Source organism: Mauremys mutica, chromosome 1 (genome assembly GCF_020497125.1).
Source record: "Mauremys mutica isolate MM-2020 ecotype Southern chromosome 1, ASM2049712v1, whole genome shotgun sequence".
In the NCBI taxonomy this organism is placed as follows: Eukaryota; Metazoa; Chordata; order Testudines; family Geoemydidae; genus Mauremys; species Mauremys mutica.
In genome coordinates this window covers 253697514-253724883 of record NC_059072.1, presented here as the reverse complement: position 1 = coordinate 253724883, position 27370 = coordinate 253697514, and the positions used below count along the sequence as shown (strand labels likewise).

Here is a 27370-nt window from a genome sequence, read left to right as displayed (position 1 = left end):
TATGTACATTATAATCTCTGGCTGCTCACTTGTACTTTCCCTCACTGGTCTAACAAGGGTATCTACTGTCAGGCTTCAAGCTCCTAGGGTGACCAGATGAGAGATGCGAAATATTGGTTCGGGTAGGGGGGCGGGGTGCTGGCAGGGAGAGAGAGAGAGGAGGGGAGGGGAGGGGAGGGAAAAAAACCCAAGAGCGGCTGGAGCATAGGAAAAATTGGTGGGGGTGGAGCACCCACTGGTAGCTCCACACCTCTTTCTTCCCCCCCACCCCCTCCACCTCGCTTTCGCTCTGGCTGCCACATCCTGCTTCTCCTCCCTCCCTCCAGCGCTTGCGCTGCCATACAGCTGATTAGCGCATGCCTGGGAGGGAGGGGTGAGGAGGAGGAATGTGGCGTGCTTGCGGAAGAGGCGGGGCCAGGGCAGGGATTTGAGGAGGGATCCAATGGGGGAGGGCAGGGCCAGGGTGGAATTGGGGGCGGGGTGGGGGGGTGAGAGCCCCCTCCGCTTGTGTGCCGGAAGCAAAATATCGGGACAATTTGCGTCCTGACCAAACATTGGTTGGGACGCGGGACAAACAAGTAAATATCAGGATGGTCCCGATTAAAATTGAGACGTCTAGTCACCCTACCAGCTCCACAGTCTTGAGTGGAGACCTACATCTCGCTCCCTTCTCTCTGGGTATTTCTAGGCTTCACAGTTATTCCCAACAGAGACAGGTTGTCCAAGCATACCTGCTTGCTTTCTCTTCAGAGGTGGTTTATAGTGTGACTGCCCTCAGCTTTTTCTACACAAGCCTATTTTATTCTTAAGGTAAAAGAACTGAGCCTCCATCTCCTAGTCCTGGAGTCAGCCCTTCAACCTCTGGAGACTCTGCAGGAGCCCTCACCACAGCCCTCTACTTCAAAGGGAGGTGAGCCCATGGAGATGCCCGTGAGCCAATCACATAAGGCTTCTAAGAAAAGGTCCATGAGTCCTATACCAAGCCCCAATTAAGCCAAAAATAATCTCCGGCTCGATCAATATCATTGGTACCGATGGCACTAAAGCTGTCTGAATCTGGTACCCAGGGCATGCACCGTACTAACACACAGAACTAGTTAGGTTGCGTAAGAACCCACTGGGCACAGGCAAGGAAGCATTGGTACCGTTGGGGCGTGAGAAACACAAAGATCCACCCCCAGGGAAGATTCTGTTGGTATAGATGTCAACACCAGCGCCAACAGAATGCATTTTTCACAGCTGTGAATTTGTTAGGGCCCTATAAATGAGACACTCCTGGCAGACTCCGTGTCGGAAAGATCAACATGCAAGCAGGCTGACAAGAAATATTACATGCCAGCTGAAGACACGGAATTCCTCTTCTTCCATTTGCTTCTCAATTCAGTTATTGTGGATGCAGTCAATTCATAGCGCCACCACACCAGTTTAAATCCATCCCTTTATATGTGGAACTAGAAGCACTTGGACCTTTTTGGCAGGAAAGCATCTTCCTTGGCCACCCTCCAGTTCTGCACTGCAAACTATCAAGCTTTAATGGCAAAATACAACTATCAGAACTATTTGAAACTCAGTTTTTATTGAGTAGCTTCCTGATTCTGATAAGGAGCAATTCAAGGCTACAGTCAACGAAGGCCAATTGTTGGCTAAGACATTTTTCCAAATCTGCACTTGATGCAGCTGTGGCATCACACGGTAGCATGTTCAATTTCAACTGCCATTGTGATGAGACGGGTCTTGTGGATTCATCTATCCAGCTTCCCAAATGAGGTCCAAATGAGTGTGGAGGACCTACTTTTTGAAGGGACAAAGCTATTCTCTGATAAGACCTGATGCCTCCCTTCACACGTTAAAAGATTCCAGGACCATTTTTCAATCCATCGGGATCTGTGCACCTGGGTACAAAGGAAAGTATAGCTCATAGCCACCATTCAAGCCTTGCTCATCCCAATATATATCTCAGTATTAATCTCAGACATCATATGAACCCCAGAGTAAGAAGTCTAGGTTCCCCAGGCTGAACACATCAGGATCTCAGCCCATTTCCTCTGAACCTTCCATCTCAAAGCAGCAATTTTCATGGGTTGGTCAAGGTGCCTGTAGAACAGGGATTCTTAAACTGGGGGTTGGGACCCCTCAAGGGGTCACAAGGTTACTCCACTTTGCCTCCAGTATTTATGATGGTGTTAAATATATAAAAAAGTGTTCTTAATTTATAAGGGGGGGAATCGCACTCAGAGGCTTGGTATGTAAAAGGGGTCACCAGTAAAAACCTTGAGCCACTGAACATTCTCTTCATTGTTATCTCATACCGGAAAACCTTACCTATCCTTTTGGAGACTCACCCCATACACAGCACCCAGGAACGGAGAATCTCTAACAAATTGGTTGCTGGAGATCATCCGAGATGGGTACTCCATCCGTTTCACCTCTCTGTCACCTCCCAAACACCCTTCCCCTCCCTCTTCAGAAGAGCCTGCTACGTCAAGACATAAACCAGGGGTCTCAACCAGGTGGCCTGTGGCCCGCGGAGCTCTTCCCTGCGGCCTGCCAAGCTCCCTGTGCGCCCCCCCCAGTTACTTACTGTTGCTGCCAAACTCTCCTCCCCCGCCCCCCCCGAGTTATATAATATGGCAGCTAAGCTCCCCGCATGCTGCTCCCCAATGTTTGGGGCCGGGTCTCTCCCCCAACCCCGCCTGCTGCCCCCACGCACCTCCCCCAAGTGTCCCCCGGCCCCCACTTGCTACTCCCTCACCGCCCGGGAGCCTGCAGCTCATGCGGACTCCGCTTGGCTCTGCTGGCTACTGTCATCACCTGCTGCTGCAGGGTCCTAGTGCCCACCTTCACTATGGCCAGGGCAGGCTGCCCTTCCCCTGCCCTAGTCCTGAGCCTCTGTAATGCCCCGAGCCTCTCTAATGCCCAAAACTTCTCATCCACAGCCCTCACCCCTGCACCCCCTCCTATCCCCAAACTCCATCACAGAGCCTGCACCCCGACCCCCTGCTCCATCCCGGAGCCTGTACCCAGCACCTAAACTCCATCCCAGAGTCTGCATCCCAGACCCCCTCCCCCACCCAAACTCCCTCCCAGAGCCTTAGGCAGGTGGGGGTGGACTTTGGGGGAGGGCAGGTTCTGGGCACCACCAAAATTTCTACAAACCTGCCACCCCTGGAAGAGGCAGAGCAGGAGTGGAGTGGTGGTGCAGCCCAGTGCAGTGGGGGGGCTTTACTGAGTATATATATTTTATTAAAACTGCTTGGAAATGACTTTGTTGAAAAAAAGACCACTCATGGAAGAAAAGAGAGTTTTTCAAGACAAGAGAATTTATATTTTTTCACAGAGGTAAAAGATAAAATTCAGTGCCTTATTTGTCAGCAAATGATTGCTGTTCCCAAGGAGTATAACGTGTGTCGACACTACGACACTGTGCACCGTGAAAAATATGATGCATTCACTGGAAAAATCTGAGAGGAAAAAGTTCAGCAACTTAAAGCAGCATTTGCCAAGCAAAGAAATTTCTTTTTGGGGATTAACAAGTCTAGCGAAGATTCAGTAAGAGCAAGTTTTGTGATAAGCAAAATGATAGCTAAATCATCGTGACTTTTTACAGAAGGCTATTCATAAAAGAATGTCTTATGAAGGCCAGTGAAATTTTATGTCTTGATAGGAAGAAAGTTTTTGAAAGCATAAGCTTATCTGCCAATACAGTTGCCTGCAGGATAACGGATTTAGCTGATAATGTGCAAAAACAATTGATTAAAATGGTAAAAGACTTTGAAGCATTTTCAATTGCTCTTGATGAGAGTACAGATGTATCAGACACCGCAGAGTGTGCAGTGTTCTTTAGAGATGTGGATTGCAATTTGAATATAACTGAAGAATTGCTAGACTTAATGCCACTGAAGGGTACCACAACGGGACGTGACATATTTCAAGGACTGGAAGAGTGCATTGAAAAAGCTGTGCGGCCATGGAACAAACTCATATCTTTGGCTATGGACAGTGCGCCATCAGTGTGCTCTGAAAATGTTGGTGTGTTTGAATTATTGAAGACCAAACTGAACAGGCTCAATATACACCTCTACCTCGATATAACGCTGTCCTCGGGAGCCAAAAAAATATTTCCGTGTTATAGGTGAAACCACGTTATATTGAACTTGCTTTGATCCACCAGAGTGCGCAGCCCCACCCCTCTGGAGCACTGCTTTACTGCGTTATATCCGAATGCGTGTTATATTGGGTCGCACTACCTTGAGGTAGTAGAGGTGTACCAGGAATTAGCTTCACCAGTATACGTTGTATTTTGCACCAAGAAGCCCTGTGTAGTAAAAGTCTACAAATGAAGAAAGTTATGGATGTCGTTAAAACGGTTAATTTTATACGTGCATGAGAGCTGAATCACAGTTCACTTCTTTTCTAGCAAGTATGGACAGCAAATATGGGGAACTTCTGTATCACACTGAAGTTAGATGGCTGAGTCGTGGAAATGTTTTGAAGCATTTTTTTGCACTTAGGAGATTGATTCCTTCATGAAAATGAAAAACAAGGAGGTTCCACAGCTTGCTGATTCCACTTTTTTCTGCAACCTTGCTTTTCTAACAGATGTAACTGAATGCACTGAACTTGAAACTTCAGAGTAGAAAACAGGTGATAACACAGATGTATGACATTGTTAAGTCATTCAAAGTCAAGCTTACTTTGTGGGGGAAACAGCTGTCTGCTGGCAATTTGGTTCATTTCTTGACTCTGAATTCCTCAGGAAAAGTAGAACCCAAATCCTTGAAAGAATATGCAGAGATCATTTCTAACTTACACAAACAGTTTGATGTGCGGTTTAAAGATTTCAAGGCACTTGAACCAAATTTTCAACTTTTTTCCACACCATTTGCTGTTGAAATTGACTGTGTTGCAGAGGAAATGCAGATGGAGTTAGTGGAGCTTCAGTGTGACACCATTTTGAAGCAGAAGTCTACAGATGTTGGAATTCCAGCATTCTACAGGTTTCTTTCACGAGAAAGATTTCCCATGTTATTCTCTGCGTTCGCAAGGATAATGGCAATGTTTGGAAGTACATATATATGTGAACAGTTTTTCTCTTCCATGAAGATTAACAAATCTGTGTTAAGGTCAAGGCTCACTGATGAACATTTGAAAGCAACACTGAGATTGGTTTCATCTCAGGATATCAAACCAAATATTGATGCTCTGGTTGATGCAAAACGCTGCCAGCTAAGTGGCCAAAAATGAAATGACTGTCAAAATTAGCACTGATGTTTCACATTACAGTTAAAGAAGTTGTTAAAAAAAAATTAATGAATTTACTTTTAATAGCATACTGTATTTTAATACTATACTACTATATTACTCTTCTTTTTTTTTCTGCCTACCTCCAGGCGCTTCCCCCGACCAAGCTGCCAAAAAGCTGTTGGTGGCGCTTAGCACTTCCCAGGAGAGAGGGGGGAGGAGCGGGGAGCTGCGCGCTCGGGAGGAGATGGAGAAGAGATGGGGCAGGGGTGGGGCCTCATAGAAGGAGTGGAGTGGGGGCGGGGCCGGGGCAGCGAGGGGGGAGTGTCAGTGATGCGGCCCTTGGGCCAGTGCACTAGTCCTCATGTGGCCCTTGTGGTCATTTGAGTTTGAGACCCCTGACGTATACCATCTGCTCAGCATAGAGCCAGTGCCCATATATCTAAGAGGCAACATTTTCTACTCTGGCTACTTCCTGATACTGAAGAAAAAGGGGAATTGGAGACCCAAACTAGACTTCAGAGCTCTCAACAAATTTATCAAGGTTCAGAAGGTCAAGATGGTCTCTTTATCAACTAGTATTCCAGCATTAGAGAAAAGAGAGAGGTCAAGGGCCAAGAGCCAATAAGAAGTGCTTTCAATAGGTACAGGAGGTGTTATTGCACAGTAGGAAAGGAGCTACTTCTTGTACTTACCTATAAAAATGGAAAAAGATTTCAAATCTGGTGCCAGCCCAAAGGCATTGCCCTGAATGCAGCCACCCTACCAGAAGTCCCGGACTATCTCTTGTATCTCAAGAAGTTGGGGCTCTCTATTAGCTCACTAAAAGTCCACTTAACAGCAATTGCAGCCTTCCACCAGCAGCTAGAAGGATACTCAATTTTCTCACCTGACTACAAAGAGGTTTCTCAAGGGCACAGCGAACCTCTTTCTCCAACCCAGACTTTCCATCTCACGGTGGGATCTCAGACTAGTGTTAAAAGGTCTAACTAGACTGCTATTTGAACCCATGACCACTTGTTTCTTAACTCACCTTTCCATGAAGACCGTGTTCTTGATTGCTATGACCTCGGCGAGATGGTTAGGGGAGCTAGCTGCTCTGATGCCACACTTCCCCTTCATAGTGTTCTTTCCTGACAAAGTTGCTCTCAGGCCACATCCGAAGTTCACGCCCAAGGTGAAATTCACATTTCCTATGGACCAGTTTCCATCTTCTCATCCTAAACCTCATTAAGATAATAGAGAAGCCATCCTGCATATGTGTGACATGAGGAGAGCATTGGTCTTCTATTTGGACAAGAGTTTTTTAAGAAAATCTTGAGCCTCTTCCTCTCTGTTGCAGATAGGTCAGAAGGTGCTGCGATTTCAGCTCAAAGACTCTCCAAATGGGTCTCGAACTATATGCATCTGGTAACAGAGCTTGATGATTTATTAACCCCATCTTCAATATCACACACTCTATGAGATTGGTCTCCCCTTCCGTCACCTTCTCCAGGGGTATCCATATATCAGAAGTCTGTAGAGCGGCTTCCTGGGCATCTGCACACACCTTTGCAGTACACTGTGCCATCCTGGGGGACTCTGCTGCAGATGCCAGATTCGGTACCACAGTACTATAATCTATAACAGACCCGAGACTGAAGTCTCAGCCTCCCATGATGGATGCTGCTCGGGAGTCACCTACAGTGAATGCTACTCAAAGAAGTTATTTGCCCCGTGCAGTAATGATAGTTCTTCGAGATGTGTGTCCCGATGTGTGTTCCATAGCCCACCCTTCTACTTACTGACAAGAATCCTGGACTGTGTGGTAGAGAAGGAACTGAGGAGGGTTTGACTACACAAGCTGGATAGCCTTGTGGCACGTGAGGAGTGGCATATGCTTGGTCTGAACAGACACTGCTACCAAAGTTCTCCGATCAGTGCAGGGACGCAGGCGCACCTGCAGTGGAGCACTTACAGTGGAGCACCCATAGGGGGACACATCTCGAAGAACCATCCTTACTGCACAAGGTGAGTAACTTCTTCCTTTTTACCAATTGCATTTTTAATACAGTGGACCCAAAAGGTAATACACTTAGTTCAGTCAGGTTTAACTTAATTTAATAAAGTTCATACTGGATATTGCAGGAAATTCTCTTTTGCAGTGTCTAAACTGGTTCTGGGCTTATAGTTTCATGTGTCATCGTAGCCTATCTGCTTTTATATACCAGCAGCCTCCTTTGGAAGATCAGCTGATATATTAGTACATGTATAGAGCATAGTTGATTCTGTTAGATACATAGCATGTTGTGCTTCATAGAAAAAAAAAATCAAACCCTCATGTCCTGTCTGGGCTGAATCCTTCTTGCCTTAGATAAGTAGCCACATTGATTGGCCATATGTAAGGCGGTCAGCCCAACTTGGCTCTGAGAGGTGTAATTTGTCTCTCTTCTCAGCCACCTTTCTGCTTTTGTTTCTACAGTTCCCTCGTTTGGGCCACCTCTTCTTACTGCTCTTTACCTATCTAGACTGGCCCCTGACTCCTACAAAATTTCACTTAATCCAGTGTCCACCTAGAGCCTCCCATCTGTTGTTTCAGCACCCACTTTCCTTCAGCTAATTCTCCCAACTCCACCCACCATCTGTGCTGGAATTTCAGGTGAGGGTTGTGGGTTTTTTGGTAATGTCCTAATCCATGAACTAATGTATGTCTGACCTCTGATTTATTGATATTGTTGGCATTCTTGGTTTTACTTTGTCAGGTTTGTGGGGCTGATTCTTATACTCTCTTTTCCTCCCCTTCTGTCCCACAGACAGAATGACCAAAACAATAACTGAAGTAGACTTTGGGAGTTTACCTTAGAAACAAAATAGATCCCCCCCGCCCCGCCAATATCCTCTGGCCCCCCAGCTACACCGTGGCTTGCTGCATAAATTATATAAAAACGTATCCAGTACCATATAGTGTAGTATTTTAACCTAACTGCATGTGTGTCCCCCTCCCTTGATCTGTACCAAGAATTTTGGTACAGATGGTATGTGGGTCCCACAGTGAATACTGCTACATCAGTAGCTCAAGTGAGTGCTACATGATTCAAGTATTTTTGGATATCTTTTGCTCTTTGTAAGGATTGATGGTGCAAACAGTACTTATCTGCGTTATTTCCCCCTGCAATAGTGTACTCTCACCTTAGACAAGTCACAGTGAAAATCTTGACACTGATGGAAGAGCAGCCTAATAGTGGGGGCAAGTCATTTTGGAGTGGGAAAATCCAATGTGGGGTCAATTGTCATGCAAGTCATGCACTAATCTGTCTCCTGCTTTGCAGAACTGAGACTTTTGGCAGTGTGCAGGATGTAATGGATGGTTTTGCAGTTATGTGGTTGTATCGAAACTTCAAGTCATCTGTCATCCTATTCCTTGGTTTTAAGTGCCTAGAAACATCATGCTTCTGAGGATATTCCTTGATGCCACCTGTTTTTGTGCACTGCCTTGCAGCATCAGCCATTTCTATGGCTGTGTCATTGTCCTCTTTTTCTGTAGTTTCTAGAAGGGAATGCTCACCACTCTCCCATTATACATGTCTCACTACCATACCTTGAGTAGATTTATGCCTTTGCTCCTCTGGTGGCTTGAAACCTTTGCCTAATTTCAAGCCACATTTATTTATTGACAAATAAAATTTGCAGAATTTTAAAATATTGTGTGCATAATTTTTAATTTTTGGCAAACAATTCCCTCAGGAGAAGAGGAGGGAACTGCTCGGTTGCATGAAAATGTGTGTAGGGCAAAGGCACTGAATACTGGCACCATTTTCTGTAGGTGGTGGTGTTTGCTGATGGCTCACTCCTGAGGTAACAAAGGAACAGAGAGAGAGCACACAGCTGCTGCTGGGGTCCTGAGTCAGTCCGGCCCTGTATGCCGCTGTTTACTGCAGTGGTGCCCGCTAAAATTATTGCCACCTGGCATGGGAAAGTGTTTTCCTCCCATGGAGGAAGCAATAAGGCTGCCATCCCTACTAGATACCTTCAGGAGAGGGTTGTGGTGTACTTCCATAGAAGTTTCACCATGATCTCTCAAGAAGATTCAAGGGGCATCCCAATGTAAGGTGACCATATTTCCCAGAGGGAAAATGGGACACCACGTGGGGCTCACTTGAGCCCTGCACCCCTGTGCGGGGTGCTGGCTTGTTCCCTCTCCCCTGCCCCTCCCAGACATGGGGCTGGCCAGTACCCTGCCCCCTTCCCCCTCTTGCCCCCCAGGGCTGGCCCAAGCCCTGCCTCTCCCCCCACCCAGGGCTCTCATCTGAGCCCTGCTGTCCCTTCCTGCATGGGGCTGGCATTGCTTCTTGCCTGAGCCCTGTTGCCCCTCTCAATGCGGGGCTGGCATCACTGTGTCAACTGAGTCCTGCACGTCCCCCCCGTGCATCTGGGATCATTGCTCACCCAAATCCTCCTTCCCCCGCCCTCCATGTGGCTGGTGTCACTGATCTCTGGAGCCCTGTGCCCTGCAGGTCTGGAGTTGCCACTCTCCCCCTGCACGTTCCTCTGTGTCCCCTAGGGGTGCGTGCCCCAATTTTTTGTCAAGTGGGCATTTGTCCCATTTGCTCTTGCCAACTGATGATCACTTTTGCCAAAAAAGTCAGGACAGGTGGGATGGCTTAAAAAAGGGGGATGTATGGTCACCCTATCGCTGTGTATGCAAACAAACTGCTCTGCATGCCCCTCCCCCACCTAACTATATAGGTGATTGAAAAGCAGATAACTCTTCCTTCTACCTCTGTTCATTGTACCTCTTGTAGCATGGGTAAATTAATGAAAAGTTGATGAATGTCTGACTAAGTTGGGGGTGCCATCACTGTAATTGGAAACTTATTTACACACTTACCAAATTTCTTTCCCCTGCAGCGGGCTAGCCTATGCTCAACTGCAGGGACTGGCTGGACTGCAGTGGAGTCAAAAACAAGTTCTGACTTGCAGCACAGCTGGATACCCTGATTGCCTGTCCCCCATGCTGCTGCTGCTCCTCCTCGCTGTTCATGGCATGGGCCTGTTACTTGGCCTCCTCAGAGGTACCCGTGGTGGTAATGGGGTCTCTGCCAAGTATGGCATACAATTCTTTGTAAAACTGGCAAGTCTGGAGCTCAGCACCAGATCAATTGTTGGCCTCTCTGGCATTCACAGTTCCTTGGTTTTCACACGGCACTGCTGCTGACCTCTGTGGTACTCCTTCTCTTGCATCCCCCAAGCAATCTGTTCGTAGATGTTGATGTTACTGTAGCTGGCTTGGAGCTGTTCCAGCACTGCCTCTTCTTCCCAAAGCCCTGGAGATCCAATATCTCCTGTCTCCTCCATGCTGGAGCATTTCTGGAGCATGTAATCAGCATGGTCAGCTGGGCAGTTACAACAATGGAGAGCAGATAGAGGTGTGCTCACCAAGCTGGACAATCAGGAAAAGTCTTTTCAAAAATTTGTGGGGTTTTTAGTGTGTGTGTGGGGTGATTTAGGTCTGTGTGACCCCTAGACAGAGGAGTTAACAATTGTGACTAGAGTGGTAAGTGTCAGACATTGTGGGACAGCTGCTGCAGGACTATTAGGGTCAACATAAGTTAATGCAGTGTCTACATTTGCTGTTTTGACCTCCATACATTGACCATGGCTCAACGCTGTTTGGGGAGCTGGTGTTACTATGTATGTGCAATGGGACGCTTGCATTGGTGGGAGACAAATTTAAGTGTAGACGTGCACATCTATGTCGACGTAAGGGGGCTTACATCCATCTAACTTTGTAGTGTAGAGCAGGCCTTCGCCTGCCCTGAGAACAAACTGTCCTCCCTTCCCTCGCCCCCCACTGGGTAGCCATGTGAAATACAGAGGAAACTGAGGCACACATAGGATTCATAAAAATATTACAGAAAATGTGCTTCATCACGCTTTTGCTGCTGACTCTTTAGCTGTCAGTCTTCCCTACTAAGCCCCTGTCAACAAGGGGAGGGAATGTGAACACTACAAAAACCCTCCCCATAATTCCCATTTTCAGTTCTGTTGGCTAGGTCCTGTGCCACTGCGTATGGACCGGAGGTTGTATTCATCAATTACCCCACAAATGCAGAGTCATGTGCCAGATATACTAGCCAAATACAACTTCCTGAACTAGGATAGAGTGGCTCTTTATAAATGATCAACTATTTGAAGATGCTATGAAGGGAGTCTGAGGTCATAACTAAGTATCAATACATCTAATGTCAGGCCACTTAAACATTGCAGAAAGAGTGTGACATTATTGCACAGAGATTTGCGTGATTGAAAGCATTTGGCCTTTGGAAAGGTCTGTCATTTGATAGGCCAGATTTATTTAGTAGAGAGCCAAATTGAAGAGTGAACTTTCTCCCTTTCTGATGTCCATATGAGTATGTTGTGCTAATATTCTTTTTCTCCAGCTAGAATGCCAGCCTTTGCAGTTTGACCTGGGTTTTGGTGAGAATGGGGAAGAGCTATTTTCAAAATATTCCTAGTAATAGACATGATACAATAGCAGTGCATGATAAGTAATGTTTACTTACCTCTCTTCCCACTGCTAACTATCTGTAACTTCTCTAAAGTGAGCACCTGGTGGTGCTCTCTGGTCCATTACAAGTGATGTATTCCTCCTTCATCTTCAAAGCACAGAGGCTCCTCTCTTTTTAAACAAACAACCTCTCTAGCTCCACAATGTAGCAGTAGCAGGTGAAGCTCTTCAGAGAACTGATTGCTTCTCTCACTCCCCAGCCATATGCCCAAGTTCAGAAAACAAACATTAAATTCTGATTAATAAGCCTTTATGGCAGATGAATCATTTCCATACAGAATATTTTTCTTTTATCTACTTGTGCATTTATTATACAAAAAATGGAAATGAAGGCTTACAACAAAGCCAAGGAGACATCAATATTTTTCAGTCTCTCTGCAGGAGTGCTCTATAAAGGGAAAAGAGATTCTTTTTCTTTCAGAAGCAACATAAGGATCAAGTTAGCAGAATCCCTTGACATTCCCAGACTCTTGGGTAATTTCTAGATTTGAGTGGGAAGTACATGAGCTATCCAGAATATTCGTGTTCTAGAAGGCAAGACTACTGAGATTGCAGGGCAATAGCCTCATGCTGTAGATCTGGGAGTTTGAAAGTATGTGGAATAGAAGTTTTCCTCTATCCTGGAGATTCATGGATGCTGAACCGGCACGTGTATGCATCCAAAAGACTGAGTTTCTGAGCCACTAAATTCCTGCTAATGTCAAGTGTTCAGTGCTACACAATATAGGTTACACTGTGGATACAGGCAGAATTGCACATGGGCACAGGTTTCCTTGTAGAAATTTCTCCTTAGGATTTTCATTGTCCTATCAGAAACGCTTGGACTCCATGTAGAAATGAGATAGTACTGTCAGTTGTAGGCAGAACCAGCATTGGGTGAAACCTGTATGTTCTCTTTCCTACCAGGATTGGTCTTGAATAAACACCCAAAAAATCTTCAGGAAAAGGAGTAATTGCTTCACTGCTTGTTTGCAAGTCCAGTGGAGCTCGGGTGGGGTGATGGTATGATGGATGAGGGAAGGGAACTTGAAAATTTATGTGGAGACTTTCTCAGTTTTGAAAGTCCATTTGACTAATGTTAAATTTTTAAAATTTTTATTTAGAAGCCATACTTAAAAGAGTTTTATTTCAAAGTGGGGAGGGTTTGTGAGGGGAGAGAATGGTACAGTGCCCTCCCCCTTCTTTCTCTCTTCCTTTTTTACCCTTTTGGAGTGCTGCTTTGGTCATGGTACAAAAAGACATCTTATTGAATGCTTGAACTAGTCACATCAGATATGGTAGAGCAGTGAATTACCCAGTCTCACAGTTGTAAAGTTTCTGCTGTTTCTTAAGCTACAGCTGTTGCCCCAGTCTCAGACCTGCTCTTTTTAATATATATGGAAGCAGGGGATAATGATAAGGGGAGAAGAGCAGAGTATGCCATGAGCAATGATGCTTGAAGCCCTAATGTTTTATGAGGTTTTAAAGCCTTGCTGAAGTGGTTCTCAACAAAAAATGGTGTGCACCAGCAGGCTGCAACATGGATGAGACCAGGCTGCTGAGTCACTATAGGGGAGATGGGGAACAGTGTTAAATAAGTGAAATGGCAGGCTAAGCCATGCACAAACCTGCATCTGGGAGAACTGAGAGAATGTAATCCAGCTGCCTTGATCTGATGGTAACTGGTCTCAAATATGGGGAATCTGAGACATTTGAGTGGGGTTTTTTTTGTTTTTGTTTTAAACAGATGTTTTGTTTTAAGAGGTTGTGAGAGTCAGAGCAGCCCTCAGAGAAAGAGGGGCCGAGAGAGCCAGCAAAAGGGCAGGAGGAGTTCAAGATACCAACTACAACAAGGACTGGCTAAGGCCTGTCCTGGAACAGTTGGGACCAAAAATCAAACTAACAACCAACCAACCTGGTTGTTGTGGTAATTGGAGGCCTGATCTACAGTTTAAATTTTGGTTGACATAGTTACATTCTTCAGGGGATATAAAGGTTCCATACACTTGAACATTGTAGTTATGTTGACCTAATCCCCAGCATAGACGCAGCTAGGTCGATGGAAGAATTGACCTACCTACTATCAATTGACCTACCTACTATCACTTGGAGAGGTGGTGTTCCTACAGAGACAGAAAACCCCCTCCTGTCGCTGTAGGCTGCATTTACGTAACAGGGTTAGTCCAGCATAGCTACAGTGCTGTAGCTATGTCACTATGTGTGTATAGTTCCTGTAACATATACATGGCCGGAAAGGGTTGGGTTGAGGAGAGTGTCCTGCCCCATAGATTTTTCTTGTCCTTCGGACTTACTCTTGAAGACAAGGACACCATATTTCACCCCTGTCAGCTGAAATAAATAAATAAATAAATAAAACAGCCAAGGACCTCTGGCTTGTTGCTTCCAAAATGCCAGGTATCAACTACCTAACTGCCTTAAGCACTTGAAGGATTGCCTGCCATGTTGTTGCTATTGCAGCAAGGGCTGACTCCAATGTTTCACCTTAGCCTGAAGCATTGACTAGCTAGGAATATATGGCTTGGAGATTATGCAAAGCCAGTTTCTGCTGCTGAATTTCTGCCCTAAATAGCTAATGGCTTGGCTAGTACCTTGCTGTTGAGTGGGGTGAGGCACTACAAAATTGCACAACTGAGCAGGAAGGAGCCCCTTTAATTTTAGCTGGGCCTGCAACACTGCTGAGCTTTTTCTTTTCAAATACCAATTTCCTGCGGGCTCCTGTTCTCAAAAATCCCCTCCCTGCTGGGGAGGGGAGGAGGAGAAAGGGACGTATCAAGGATAGAGAAAAATGGAAAAAGCTTCTGCCTGGAGAGTGTGTCTTAGAAGAACCTTTTGCTTCTCTGAGCAGAGATGAGACACTGCGGTGCTGAGGCAGTCAGTTCTATGAACAATTCCACCTGTTGGTACTACATTGTGAGTATAGGAGAGAGTGGGTTTTGGGGTATTTGTTTTTTAAAAGCTTGGAAGATTTTATGGATCATGGAGCATCAATTGTCCACAACAGAGGAAGACTGGGAGGGCATACTGGGAATCTTAATTTTCTGTGTGTTTGAAGGCAGGATGGAAAAACATATTGCAATAATATACTTATATATACTTTCATACATAGGGTGTCTTCATATACATCTTCAGAAATTTGTTTTTGATGCTTGTTTAGATGCCTATTGAAAATGTTTTCACTGAATTTTATGTGCTTTGATATTAATATGAATTTAGATTTACTGAAAGAAACAAAGCTGACCTGAAAACATGTATTCATATTTGTTTTAGGGGTTGTTTCATTAGTGGCTGTTCATCCTTCTACAGTAAATACACTTGGAAAACAGCTCCTGCCAAAAACGTTTGGACAGTCTAATGTCAACATTGCACAGCAAGTGGTAAGGAGACTTTAAATTTTTGTTTTTTACCTTTGATTGTACATATTATGAACCTAACTGTGGTTCAGTGTAAATGCTTCATATAAACTATCAGTTGTTATTATTTCTATGTAGAATGTACCATCTCACTTTTCTATATAGTAAGGGCTATTTAGTATGACTTTAAATTGTACTCGGAACACTAGTCTTGATAACGTTGTTTTTGTGGGGAGAGGGAGCATGTGTTGGGCTAATCATGCCTGTTATTGACCAAAAACTACATCAACCCTCAACACTTCAGACCACTGAATATTCAGATTCCTCTACTGTCTGTCAGTCTTTCTGTGATAAATCCGTGATGCTTTCAAAACACACCAACCTGAAACTTTATCCAAAAGCCCATTTGCAAATATGTTATTGAGATCAAAATTGGAAAATCAATGGGATTTTTATAGGATTTTTTGGCCATATTTTTAGAAATGGTTATATCAGACATTTCTGCTGAAAAGCATATTGTAATTTTTAAAAAAAAGCAAAATGTGTATAGACTGGATAACTTAAGGGGCTAGTGCAGGGGTAGGCTACCTGTGGCATGCGAGCTGATTTTCAGTGGCACTCACACTGCCCGGGTCCTGACCACTGGTCCAGGGGGCTCTGCATTTTAATTTAATTTTAAATGAAGCTTCTTAAACATTTTAAAAACCTTATTTACTTTACATACAACAATAGTTTAGTTATATATTATAGACTTATAGAAAGAGACCTTCTAAAAACGTTAAAATGTATTACTGGGACTCAAAACCTTAAATTGGAGTGAATAAATGAAGACTCGGCACACCACTCCTGAAAGGTTGCCAACCCCTGAGCTAGTGATGAGATAAAAATGGTTGTCTCTAGAATGCAAGTTCCAAGTATGATCCATATTACTGCAATAGCAAACAAAACTATTCATTTGGTGACCCATATGACATCAACTGATGTTCTTATTCTATTACCTAGGGAGAGGTGTTATAGTTGGCTTCTCTGTAGAGACTAACTTTTGCCAAGGATTTTAATTTGCATAGAAACTGAATTATAGTCTTATCTGTAAAAGTGGTCAAGGTTGTTACATTTGCAAGACAGTGAGGGCACAGCTGCTGCCTTTACTATACTGTTCTCTGGGGGAAAATAGGACTTCAACACAGCATCTTTCATAAGCATTTCATTTTATAAAAGAAAAAATAGGTTCCATAGTATAAAAACATTTGATTTTGTGTGTGCGCTCATGGTTTAATGTGGATTGATTTTCAGTATATAAACAGAGCTAAGAGAATTGGTGGGGAGGGGAACGGAGTAAGAGGTGGTGGTATTGCTGAGAGAATTCAAGAAGCTACAGTTTTACACGCACACACTGCACTTCTTTAACTATACTTGTATAGTTAAGACAGTTCAACAATCGCCCCACTCCCCCCAGTTTAGACTGTACAGTTATACCAATATAGCTAATAGGCTAAACGGATTTGACTGCATCCACGGTAGGGATGTGGTAATCCACAGATGTTGCATTTGTTTAACTATTTCCGTTAGAGGTATGATGATGATTATTTTTTTAACTGAACTAGTTATATAGGTACAAACTCTTTGTGTAGACCAATCCTAAAACAGTTCAGCTTCAGACAGTTCTCAAGAGTCCCCTCTGAGATTGTGGACTACTACCTAATGAAATGTTTACATGACTGCAGACTATTTTATTGCATTGCAGTTCCTGTTATGAATTAAATCAGCTATTGATTTGATGTCACAGTGTAGTCATATGAAGTAATAACTGAGTAAAATAGGTCCTTTGTAGGGGACAAGTGTTGAAACAGATATTTATGAAGTCATTGGAAGGTGAACTATCTCCAATTCAATAAGTTAATCATTAAAACTTGGAGGATTTTTTTGCCCTGCTGTATTAGGAGGAGAACATCACCAGACAGACACTTAAATTGTTTTATTTAATTAAAACAACGTTATGTATTCTAGATTTTTTTCTTCAACAGCAAATATATAATATTTTAACAAAACAAGCATAAGAATTTTTGAATTTAGTTAAACATTCAAGTTTTTTAAAATCAGGTTTGTTTTTGTTACCTAATATTTAAGGGGGGGGGAAAACAAATTAAATTAACTATTGACTGTGTCAGCCAGGTCAACATGAGAAACTTAAAAAAATATTGGCTTCTGCAGCTAACTCAGTTGTCTTCACCTTCATTTTCCTGTTTCTACATAACATGGAAAAGAAAAACAAGCTTTCCTGCCTTTTCAAGTCCCAAACGATTTCTCAATTTGGAATGAATTAGTCCAAAGGAAGAAAATATTCTTTCTACATTGGCAGAAGAAGCTACTGCTGTTAAAAGTGAGATTATCACTTCAACAGCCTCTGAATCCAAGTGCTTAAGTGACTTCCACCAGTTCACTGGTGTGACTTTCTTTAAAACATCATCGGCAAACATGTATTTCTTGAATGGTTCACCCTTAGCTCTGAAGTTTATTATAGTTGGCATTATGGAGGGATGATTGCAGGATGTCCATGTCATAGCCAACTCCTCTTCTTCAGCAGTCAAGGTTTGACCCTGATACCGAGTATTGAGAATATTTACAAGTAAATGAACTGGAGATGGTGCTTGTCCCACTCATTTTTTTTAATGCTTGTAATTTAACTCTGTCGTATATTTCTTTTTTTAAGATCTCACTCAATTCCTTCCAAATGTTAAAAGCATCAGCAATAAAACAGCTATTGCACTGCATTTTGTTCAAGGCTTCAGGGTATTAAGCATGTGTTCAACATTTCTCTTAAGCCCAATGATGAGAACTTTGGCTGTGACAGTGCCATCTATTTTTTTCATAAATTTGTTCACAAATGGTCATTGGGTTAGGCCAATTCTTGATATAGTGCTCAGAACAGTCCACTACTGAGTTCCATTGCACGTCTTGTGGGAGAGTTAACTTGGTGGTTCTCACTTTTTTCAGAGCTGCTGCTGCAAAGTGGTTGTTATGGAAGTATTTTGCAATTTCAGTAACATTAGCCTTTATTTCTGGAACACTGAAGTCTTTGGCTAGGAGGTGCATCAAATGAGCACTGCACCAGTATGTTATTAGCTTGGGACTCTCTTCTAAATAATTTCTTCTCATCTTGGATACATTTGCATCATTGTCTGTGACCAAGCTGCGTACTAGACATTTGAATTTTTTTCACAGTTTGTTATATCTTTTACTGCTACTTCTTGTAAGTATTCTCCTGTGTGTGCATTTCCTGATGTATCAATTGTTTCTGTAAGGAAGACATTCCTTTCTTCTGTTGTCACACAAACACATAGAATAGGATCATTGTGGACATTACTCCACCCATCAAGACTCAGGTTAACAATTTTACCCTTTAGACCTTTTGCACACTGCTCAGTTTCTCTTTTGTCGGAGAAAAACTTAGGTCGCACTTTTTGGTTAGGTGCAGCAGAGTCAGATACTTTATTTTCTCTTTACAGTTGCATAGAGGGAGAGAGTGCGCTAGAACACAGGGTTTCCCCCTCCTAGGCAGGTCTCTCTACAGGCAAACAATTACAGCAAGCATATATTTTTGTTACATACAATAATAAGCAACAGCTGCATTTTGTTTATACATAGGCCATCTTGATATCTTATTTTTCTCACTTCTATTTAGACGCCAGTCTACATTCCTCGTTATCGACACAAGGTCGCAACAACTTCTCACACAATTCTTTCCCACTTGCCTCACACAATCCTCGCTTCTACAAATCTCGTGTGATATGGGTTACAGCTAGCCTGACTCTTGCTAACAGAAACTGTTATGCATTAAGATCCCCTACAAATCCCTGTCAGTTCTTTCTCTACTTCCACACATTCATACACTTTATCCAGCAATTTCCCTGTGACATCTGCTCTGTTGGGTGGATTGTATCCTGGTCTTAATGACTGAACCATGTTAATGAAGTGTGGGTTCTCAATTATACGGAAAGGAGAGTTTGTTGCATAAACAAACTGGGCAATTTTTTCATCAGTTACCTCTTTTTGTAATTGGTTTGTTCTTATCACAAACTTATCTATGGTTGTTTCTGGATGATGGAGATTTTTTTTCTTTTTGCTACAGGTGATATACTGTGGCTATGTGACATACATGATGTGACTGAAACACTATCATTGGCATATTACTCTGAAACTATAGAAAATGATGGTGATCTTGAAGGTCAGGGGCGGCTCTAGGCATTTTGCCGCCCCAAGCATGGCAGGCAGGCTGCCTTAGGCGGCTTGCCTGCAGAGGGTCCGGTGGTCCTATGGCTTCGGCGGACCTCCCGCATGCATGCCGCCCTAAGCACGCGCTTGGCATGCTGGGGCCTGGAGCCGCCCCTGTTGAAGGTGGATAGTCTTCAGAATCCTCTATGTTGAGGATGGATTCTCCTAAACAAAATAAGTCAATGCAGTTGTTTAATTATTATTACCATATTGCTGCTTTAGTATTACTCAGTGCATTCACCGACACTCAGCACTACTGTATTTTAAAGGTAAAACTGTAAAAGGAAGATCTGCCTATTTCAGCTATTTATTTTTTTATCACAACTGTCAGCTAAAATGATAGTACCATAGAGTAACAACTATTTTTTTTCCTCCAACATGGGAATTCAAGAATAGTCCAGAAGGAAGATAGGCAGTCCTTAAGAAAGAAGTATGAAATAAAAAAAGTTTACCAACCTGAAGATCCTGCATGTTCAGACATATTCCTTTCATCATCTTCAGTGCAGCTTCCTCCTGAGAAGGAACACCTCTCATGATGTTGTTTCATTTTGGCAACCAGGCCTTGCGTTTCTTTGTTGCGCTGTTTCCATTTTGCATGCATGCCTCTCTTACCAACAGGTAGAGGAACTTCATTAAAATATTCCCGAACTGGGTCTCTTTTACGGCTTGCTGCCATTATAGGTTTTCCCTTCTAGTGAGAGAACGGTATGGTAGATCTCAAATCAATGAAGGCTACACTCAGAAAGACCTCAAGACTTCTGGATTATGCTGCTCAACAGTTTCACTTTTGTTTCTATTGCCTGTCCCTCCCTTCTCACATTTATCTCCAGACTGTCTTTTACACTAGAATATCAGGTAACAACTAGGAAGGAAGAGTCTGTGGTGACTGGAGAACTAATGAAATAGGAATGTTGCAAGACCCAAGAGTGTGAAAACGGGGCAGTTTGGTGGGGAGGGGATTAAACATAACTCACTTTCCCAGTGTAGATCAAGCTTTTGAACTTTCAGACTCTTCCATTATCCCTGCTGCTGACATTGTCAGACGAAGCTATGAAATGCAACAGAAGTGCTGGGGCTATTTAAGGAGGAAAGGTGTATTAGCTGACATGCAACCTTTTTATGCCCCTTCTACTCTCAGCAACAACTAGCAGGATTGTGGGTAGGGGGTGAGGAGTGAAGAACAGGTGACCTTCCACAACAGATAGAAATTTCTGGAGTATGTGGAGAAGGTAATGGGGGGTGGGAGGAGAGAATTCAAAGCTTTCCAGCAGTTGAAAGGGAGCACAGCTGATATGAGAGATGGAGTCCCTGTTTAAGGTATAGGGACAACACTCTGGTAGGAATACCAGCAACTTCCCCCTTCTAAGCCTTTAGGGGCTGCAGAGAAAATAGGCTTGGCTTTTCACCAGGGCTTTTGCTAGTAGACTCCTTGATAATTGTTCATATGGACATCTGGTTAGTAGGTTTAGTCCTGCCCAGTAGGTGATGGGGAAAATCTTTCAAGCTCTGTGACCTTAGTTATTAACACTTGTTCTGCCAAAACCTCACATCAGGCTAACTCCACTTAAATATGGCTTTAGGTGGCTATTCAAACTTAATTCAGAAACAGTGTTGTAGGGTAGGTATAGCTTACTCCTGGGGGAATTCTGTGCCAAGGCGCATGCGCAGAAAACGTGCCCCCCACAGATTTCTTTGCTTCCCTGCAGAACATGACAGGGAAGTAAAGGAAAGTATGAGTCAACAGTGTGTCCTTGTTGCCAAGAAGGCTAATGGCATTTTGGGCTGTGTAAGTAGGGGGCATTGCCAACAGATCGAGGGACGTGATCATTCCCCTCTATTCAACATTGGTGAGGCCTCATCTGGAATACTGTGTCCAGTTTTGGGCCCCACACTACAAGAAGGATGTGGAAAAATTGGAAAGAGTCCAGCAGAGGGCAACTAAAATGATTAGGGGGCTGGAGCACATGATTTATGAGGAGAAGCTGAGGGAACTGAGATTGTTTGGTCTGCAGAAGAGAAGAATGAGGGGGGATTTGATAGCTGCTTTCAACTACCTGAAGGGGGGTTCCAAAGAGGATGGATCTAGACTGTTCTTAGTGGTACCAGATGACAGAACAAGGAGTAATGGTCTCAAGTTTCAGTTGGGGAGGTTTAGGTTGGATATTAGGAAAAACTTTTTCACAAGAAGGGTGATGAAGCGCGGGAATGGGTTACCTAGGGAGGTGGTGGACTCTCCTTCCTTAGAAGTTTTTAAGGTCAGGCTTGACAAAGCCCTGGCTGGGATGATTTAGTTGGAATTGGTCCTGCTTTGAACAGGGGTTGGACAAGATGACCTCCTGAGGTCCCTTCCAACCCTGATATTCTGTGATTCTATGAAAGCTGGGGAAAGTGGAAGAAGAGGCTGGGGATGCCTATGGGCATAGTGGGGGGAGAAGCATTGTCCACCAAATAGAGGCAGACCGTGGGGGGTGGCTAAGAGGGGGCAGACATACATGGGTTCATATGCCACTTCTCCTGCCCCCTTCCCCAACCCTCTCATTTCTGCGCATGCAGAGCTGCCTGGCTCAGTGTGCTGCTCTGCTCCGCAGCTGGATGTCTCCTCCTGGGTCCTAGTGCTAGTTTTGCACCCCTTCAGTAAGCCGGGAGCCATCCTGTTTTCTATACAAGAGTGAGTGCCCGCAGTGGGGCAGGGTAAAGGGGGAGAGGGGAGAGGCAATGGGGAAGGAAGGTGGGGTGGGATAGGGGAGAGGTTGGGATTGTGGGGAAGGGGGATAGGATGGGAAAGAGAAGGGGATAGGGGAATTGGGGGTGAGGGAGGGAGCAGGTGTCTGGCTTGGAGCATCCCCTCTGCAGCAGCTGCAGTTGGAACTCCCCTGTTAAGCAGGCCCATCAAACCTCCACCTCCATGAGCCCCACCTCCCCTTCATATGGACCACCCCGCTGAGGCCCATACACCCAGATTTCCCCCTGCTGAGCCCCAACCATCTTCACCTGGACCCTCTGCAGAGTCCCATTGCCTCTGCACCTGGAACCTCCCAACAAGACCCTGTGCATCCAGATCTCTCACTGAGCCGCCCGCACCCAGATTGCCCACACATAACTCTTATCTCACACCTGGATCCACCCACACCAAGCCCCTCTACACTTGGATCCTGCTGGACTGAGCCTGCCTGCCCATGCCTGGTGTGTCTAGCACAGAGGGGCAGGGCCCTGGGGTGTTCCAGGGGCAGGCCCAGCCTTTGCGCTGTGTCAGGGTTGGGTACAGCCTTGCTGCTGAGTCCTTGTCCCAGGGGCTGAGGGCTGCAGGGTGATCTCCCACCTTCATGCAGCCAGTGGCCTGTGCTCCCCAGTGCCATGCTGGAGCTACCACATTTATTTATTGACAAATAAAGTTTGAAGAATTTTAAAATATTGTGCGTAGAATTTTTATTTTTTTTGCACAGAATTCCCTTGGGGATAGTATAGCTAGGGCCCTGTACTGTGGCACACTGGGCCTAAATTCTGTGGCAACATCTGACTTCTGCAGCTTATCAGCACTTAATTCTGTGTCATGTTGAAAGTCTGGACTGATTTCAAGTAACGTAAGAGGTGCTTATTAAATTAAATATGAAACAGAATAATAGTCTTTAAAGTATTCCTTGTATTGTATATTTGAATAATGAATTGAATATGAATTTCAAATCTGGAATGTGTTTCATCTTCAGCTGCTCTTAAACTTTCAATTTTCATTGTGCTATAGAATTTTGTATTGACGCTAATCTATTGAAATTGGACTGGGGAAGAAGCTTGAGGCAACTGGGTAGAAGGATACTGAGGCATTTGACACCCAGAAAAAATATGGAGGAGGGCTGGATATTTTGAGGTTTTAGCTTTCAGGTTCAATTTAATGCCTCTTTTGGGGAGGTAGATGCAATTCAGATGAATAGGCAGATTTTTTTCTGCAAAATCAGGAAGTCTATTCTGTATCAGTTTGTTTTAGAGGTTTTTCTTCATAACTATAAGCTTTAGAAAGTTATATTGTTATGCAGGATTAGATGTGAAACACAATCCTGCAGCAGAGGTGAGGGTTACTGCATCATCCAGTTCTACAACTGTAGAGAAAACAGGGTTCCGTGTATACTGTGAAAATTGGCTCTATTCATGGTAAACCTGATTAATCTGAAGTGGAGTGAAGAGTGACTTTTACTTTTACCCAAGCCCAAAGCGGTCTATGTTGGTTTTGTTTTTGATGCAGTAGCAGGAAGGAGAGAGAATCAGAAGAGATAATGTGGCTGTTCTTTGCAGTAGACGCTACTTTTTATGCCTACTTACCAGAGGAGTTAGTGGCTTTAGAGCTCCTTTTTGTTTGTTTTCTATTATAAGCGTAGTTTATCCTTTCCTCTTTAAATTTTGCTGACTTTCTAGTGTTAAGTTGTTGAGGCTTCTTTGACTTTTGTGAGATTTGTGCCAAATTTTGATCATAAATCAAGAAAGCAAATGAGATTGATCAAAGGAAGGAAAAATAAAAACTTGTCACCTGAACATACAGTTGTCTAGGCCAATATGTACAAAACCCATGTACAACTGCTCAGGTTTTTTAGTAGTATGGTGGTATTTTATTTATCTCAGAGAGATAGGTGGAAATAAAGAAATGACTCCAGAAAGGTGGGGGAAATGCATCTGAATAATGTGGGAGTCTTCTGACTGTATTCCAAATTATTTTGTTTTAACTGTAGGTTATTGGTACACCTCAGAGACCTTCAGCGCCAAATACTATCCTGGTAGGAAGTCCACATACACCCAGTTCACACTTTGTATCACAGAACCAGACTGCAGACTCTTCGCCTTGGTCTGCTGGGTGAGCAAAATTCTGTTAAGTTACAAGGGTTTAATAGAATTGTTTGGAAATTTTGTCCTAAAGTTCTTCTTTTTTTTTTTTTTTTTTTTTTTTTTTTAATTGATGTGCTCTGTAAGTACACTGATATGAAGGAGGGGTTCAGCTTAGATTTAATTTAAGAGATCTCTAAGTTTATGTTTAATACCTGGAGTAGAGAGAGAAATAAGAACACCTTTTCACTTTAGTGTAGCAAAAGTCACATTTCTGAGGAAACAAACGGACACGTAGTGTTCTGATGTCATATTTACACTAAGATAGTGGCTCTTAAAAGAACAAGTGAAATCAACTGAGATTTTTCATCCTCTTGTACTGTCAGATAAAATATAAATGCAATATATTGTTTCAATCCAAACAAGCATAATTCTGCAGACAATTTTAAATGAGAAGAATAAGATCGTAGCTCAACTTGAAGAAAGCGTCACTTCCAGATTTACCATAAACGTGCTTTGAGGGTTCATTATGCACAAGATTGTTTTGAAGGACCCATTGATGAATGTAGTTTCTTTAAAGTTAACATTTATTGGTGTGTCTGTTGTTGTTTTTTGGCTAGGAAATATTTATATTAGGGGATTATGGAGTTGTATTGTTCCTAAAGTATTTAAGCACCCATATATGCAGAAATTGAAAGCTATTCCATTTGCTGACTTTCATATTTACATTTTATTGTAACAAAATATTTGTCTTAGTTACCCAGACAATTTTTCATTTGAAATGTATGCTGAGAACTTAACTATCATATTCTTCTAAATGCTTATGCAATAATACTGAAAGTATTGTAGGAAGCAATCTACCCTAGGTCTGAAGCATTCATAGTAAAGCTGTATTCCATGACCGTTCAAATCCATATTTTGGTTATTCTGTAATGTTGAATACAATATCAGATTTTGAGTCAACATACTTGACTATTTTAACTTTTCTAAATGTCAAATTATATATGCTTTAGAAAAATAAATTTTAGCTCCTGCAGTTCACAGGGTTTCTAGTTTTAGTCCTTCCTTTTTTTCCCCCAACTTGAAGATGTTAATGTTAATAGGAATGTTTTTTCTTTACTGTCCTCCTTTTCAGAAGAAACTTCTTTACCACTAATTTTGACATCTTCTAAATGTAATCATCCAAATTCATCTCTGGTATTGAAACTAGCAGAGTTACAGCAGGGATGAATTTAGCTCGATGTGTTTCATATTCAAGATAATACAAAGAATTAGTTGTAAATTTAATCGAATCCATGATTCAGGAAAATAACTTTGATTGTCCTGTTTTAGGCGTACAGTGCCTTCTTTGCTGGTTAAAAATTGTAAAGGTTATATTTCAGAACAATGTGTGTTTATCTGGCAAACTAGAAAACTGGAATATTGATCGGTTTCTTTAAAATGTATTTTTCTAGGAAGCGCAATAAAAAAGGAGAGAAGAATGGCAAGGGTTTGCGACACTTCTCTATGAAGGTTTGTGAGAAGGTACAGAGAAAAGGAACCACCTCATACAATGAGGTGGCGGATGAGTTGGTTGCAGAGTTTAGTACCACGGATAATCACATTTCACCAAATGAATCAGTAAGTATGTTGCTGGGTTGCATGCCACTTGAGTGGGGAAAAAGATGTAAGTTTTTTGTTTTTCCTAATGCTAAATCAAACAATTGAGATACTAGCTGAGTTTACTCATCTACTGTAATACATTTTCAAAGTTTTTGTCACAGGCATATTTTTGATTAATTCATTATGTCTACAGCAGGCTTATGACCAGAAGAATATTAGACGACGTGTCTACGATGCCTTAAATGTCCTTATGGCTATGAATATTATCTCTAAGGAGAAGAAGGAAATCAAATGGATTGGTCTACCTACTAACTCAGCTCAGGAATGTCAGAATTTAGAGGTATACTTGTGGGAAATTCAGTAGTTGGTATTTTTGTTTGGATAAATCTAAAAGATTTTTAATGTTATCTAATCCTACCTGAATATGGTTTTCTGAGCTAGCAATACAGAATCATTGGGTGTCTGAGTCCCTTTGGACAAGTGTGGCTTGGAGATTGCAATATCAGGATGTTCAATCCACTTTACGTCCCTCCCTCTACACCATCCCCCCCTTCCCATCTCTCTTCTGAGACTCTCCTCACAAGCACCTGCTAAGGCAGTATGGTGACTCTCTTCTGACAATAGGAGCTATAGAACCAGTTCCTGTTCAGCACAGAGGGAAGGGGTTCTAGTAAGGTACAGTAACTCCTCACTTAATGTCGTGCCAGTTAACGTTGTTTCGTTGTCTCGTTGCTGATCAATTAGAGAACATGCTCATTCAAAGTTGCCCAGTTCTCCCCTATAGCATTGTTTGGCAGCCGCCTGCTTTGTCCACTGCTTGAAGAAAGAGCAGCCCATTGGAGCTAGCTGGTGGGGGCTTCGAACCAGGGTGGTCCGACAGCCCCGCATCAGCTCACCGCTCCCCTATATTCCCTGTGTGGCAACCGCCAAGCAGCTATCAGGATGGATTTGATTTAAATCAAATCAATTTAAATCAGTAGTCAGGAAGATTCAATTTAATCATGCATTTCTACATAAAAGTGCATTCTTGTTGGTTGGTATAACCTTAATACATATTCTTCACAACTCAGAGATGGATGTAGATTTCATTTTTAGAAGGTACACACTATCCATTTTTAAAGTGATTTATTTTGAAAACTTTTCAGATTAGTTTTACAGCTATATTAGAAAATGAATGATTGTTGGGTTATTTTATTTATCAAAGATAATTGAAGCAGATATTTAGAAGTCAATGAGAGGTGATCTCCAGTTCAACGGAGGCTAATCATTAATATTTGGAGGATTTTCTTGCCATTCTGTATTAGGAGGAAACATCACCAGACAGACATTTTAATTGTTTTATTTAATTAAAACAACAACGTTGTGTATTCTGGATTTTTTTTCTTCAACAACAACCACATAATATTTTAACAAAACAAGCATAAGAATTTTTGAATTTAGTTAAACATTCAAGTTTTTTAAAATCAGGTTTGTTTTTGTTAAAATTGTTTAACTAAAATAGTTAAATGAAATATTAAAAAAAAAAAATTAATCGACTGTCAGCCAGGTCAAC

General features: G+C 42.9%; 1 protein-coding gene across 4 annotated transcripts in view; it reads left to right on the top strand.

The window, feature by feature from the left end:
* TFDP1 (transcription factor Dp-1) overlaps positions 1-27370 on the top strand; it is a 118844-nt gene that overhangs the window by 43965 nt on the left and 47509 nt on the right. For 3 of the 4 annotated variants that reach the window (XM_045007313.1, XM_045007320.1, XR_006577313.1), the window contains exons 4-7: positions 15056-15162; positions 24126-24247; positions 25671-25836; positions 26012-26158. In XM_045007313.1, the coding sequence (XP_044863248.1) occupies positions 15056-15162; positions 24126-24247; positions 25671-25836; positions 26012-26158 (542 nt within the window). The remainder of the gene's footprint in view (positions 1-15055; positions 15163-24125; positions 24248-25670; positions 25837-26011; positions 26159-27370) is intronic. The other variant, XM_045007330.1, reaches the window with a different exon arrangement.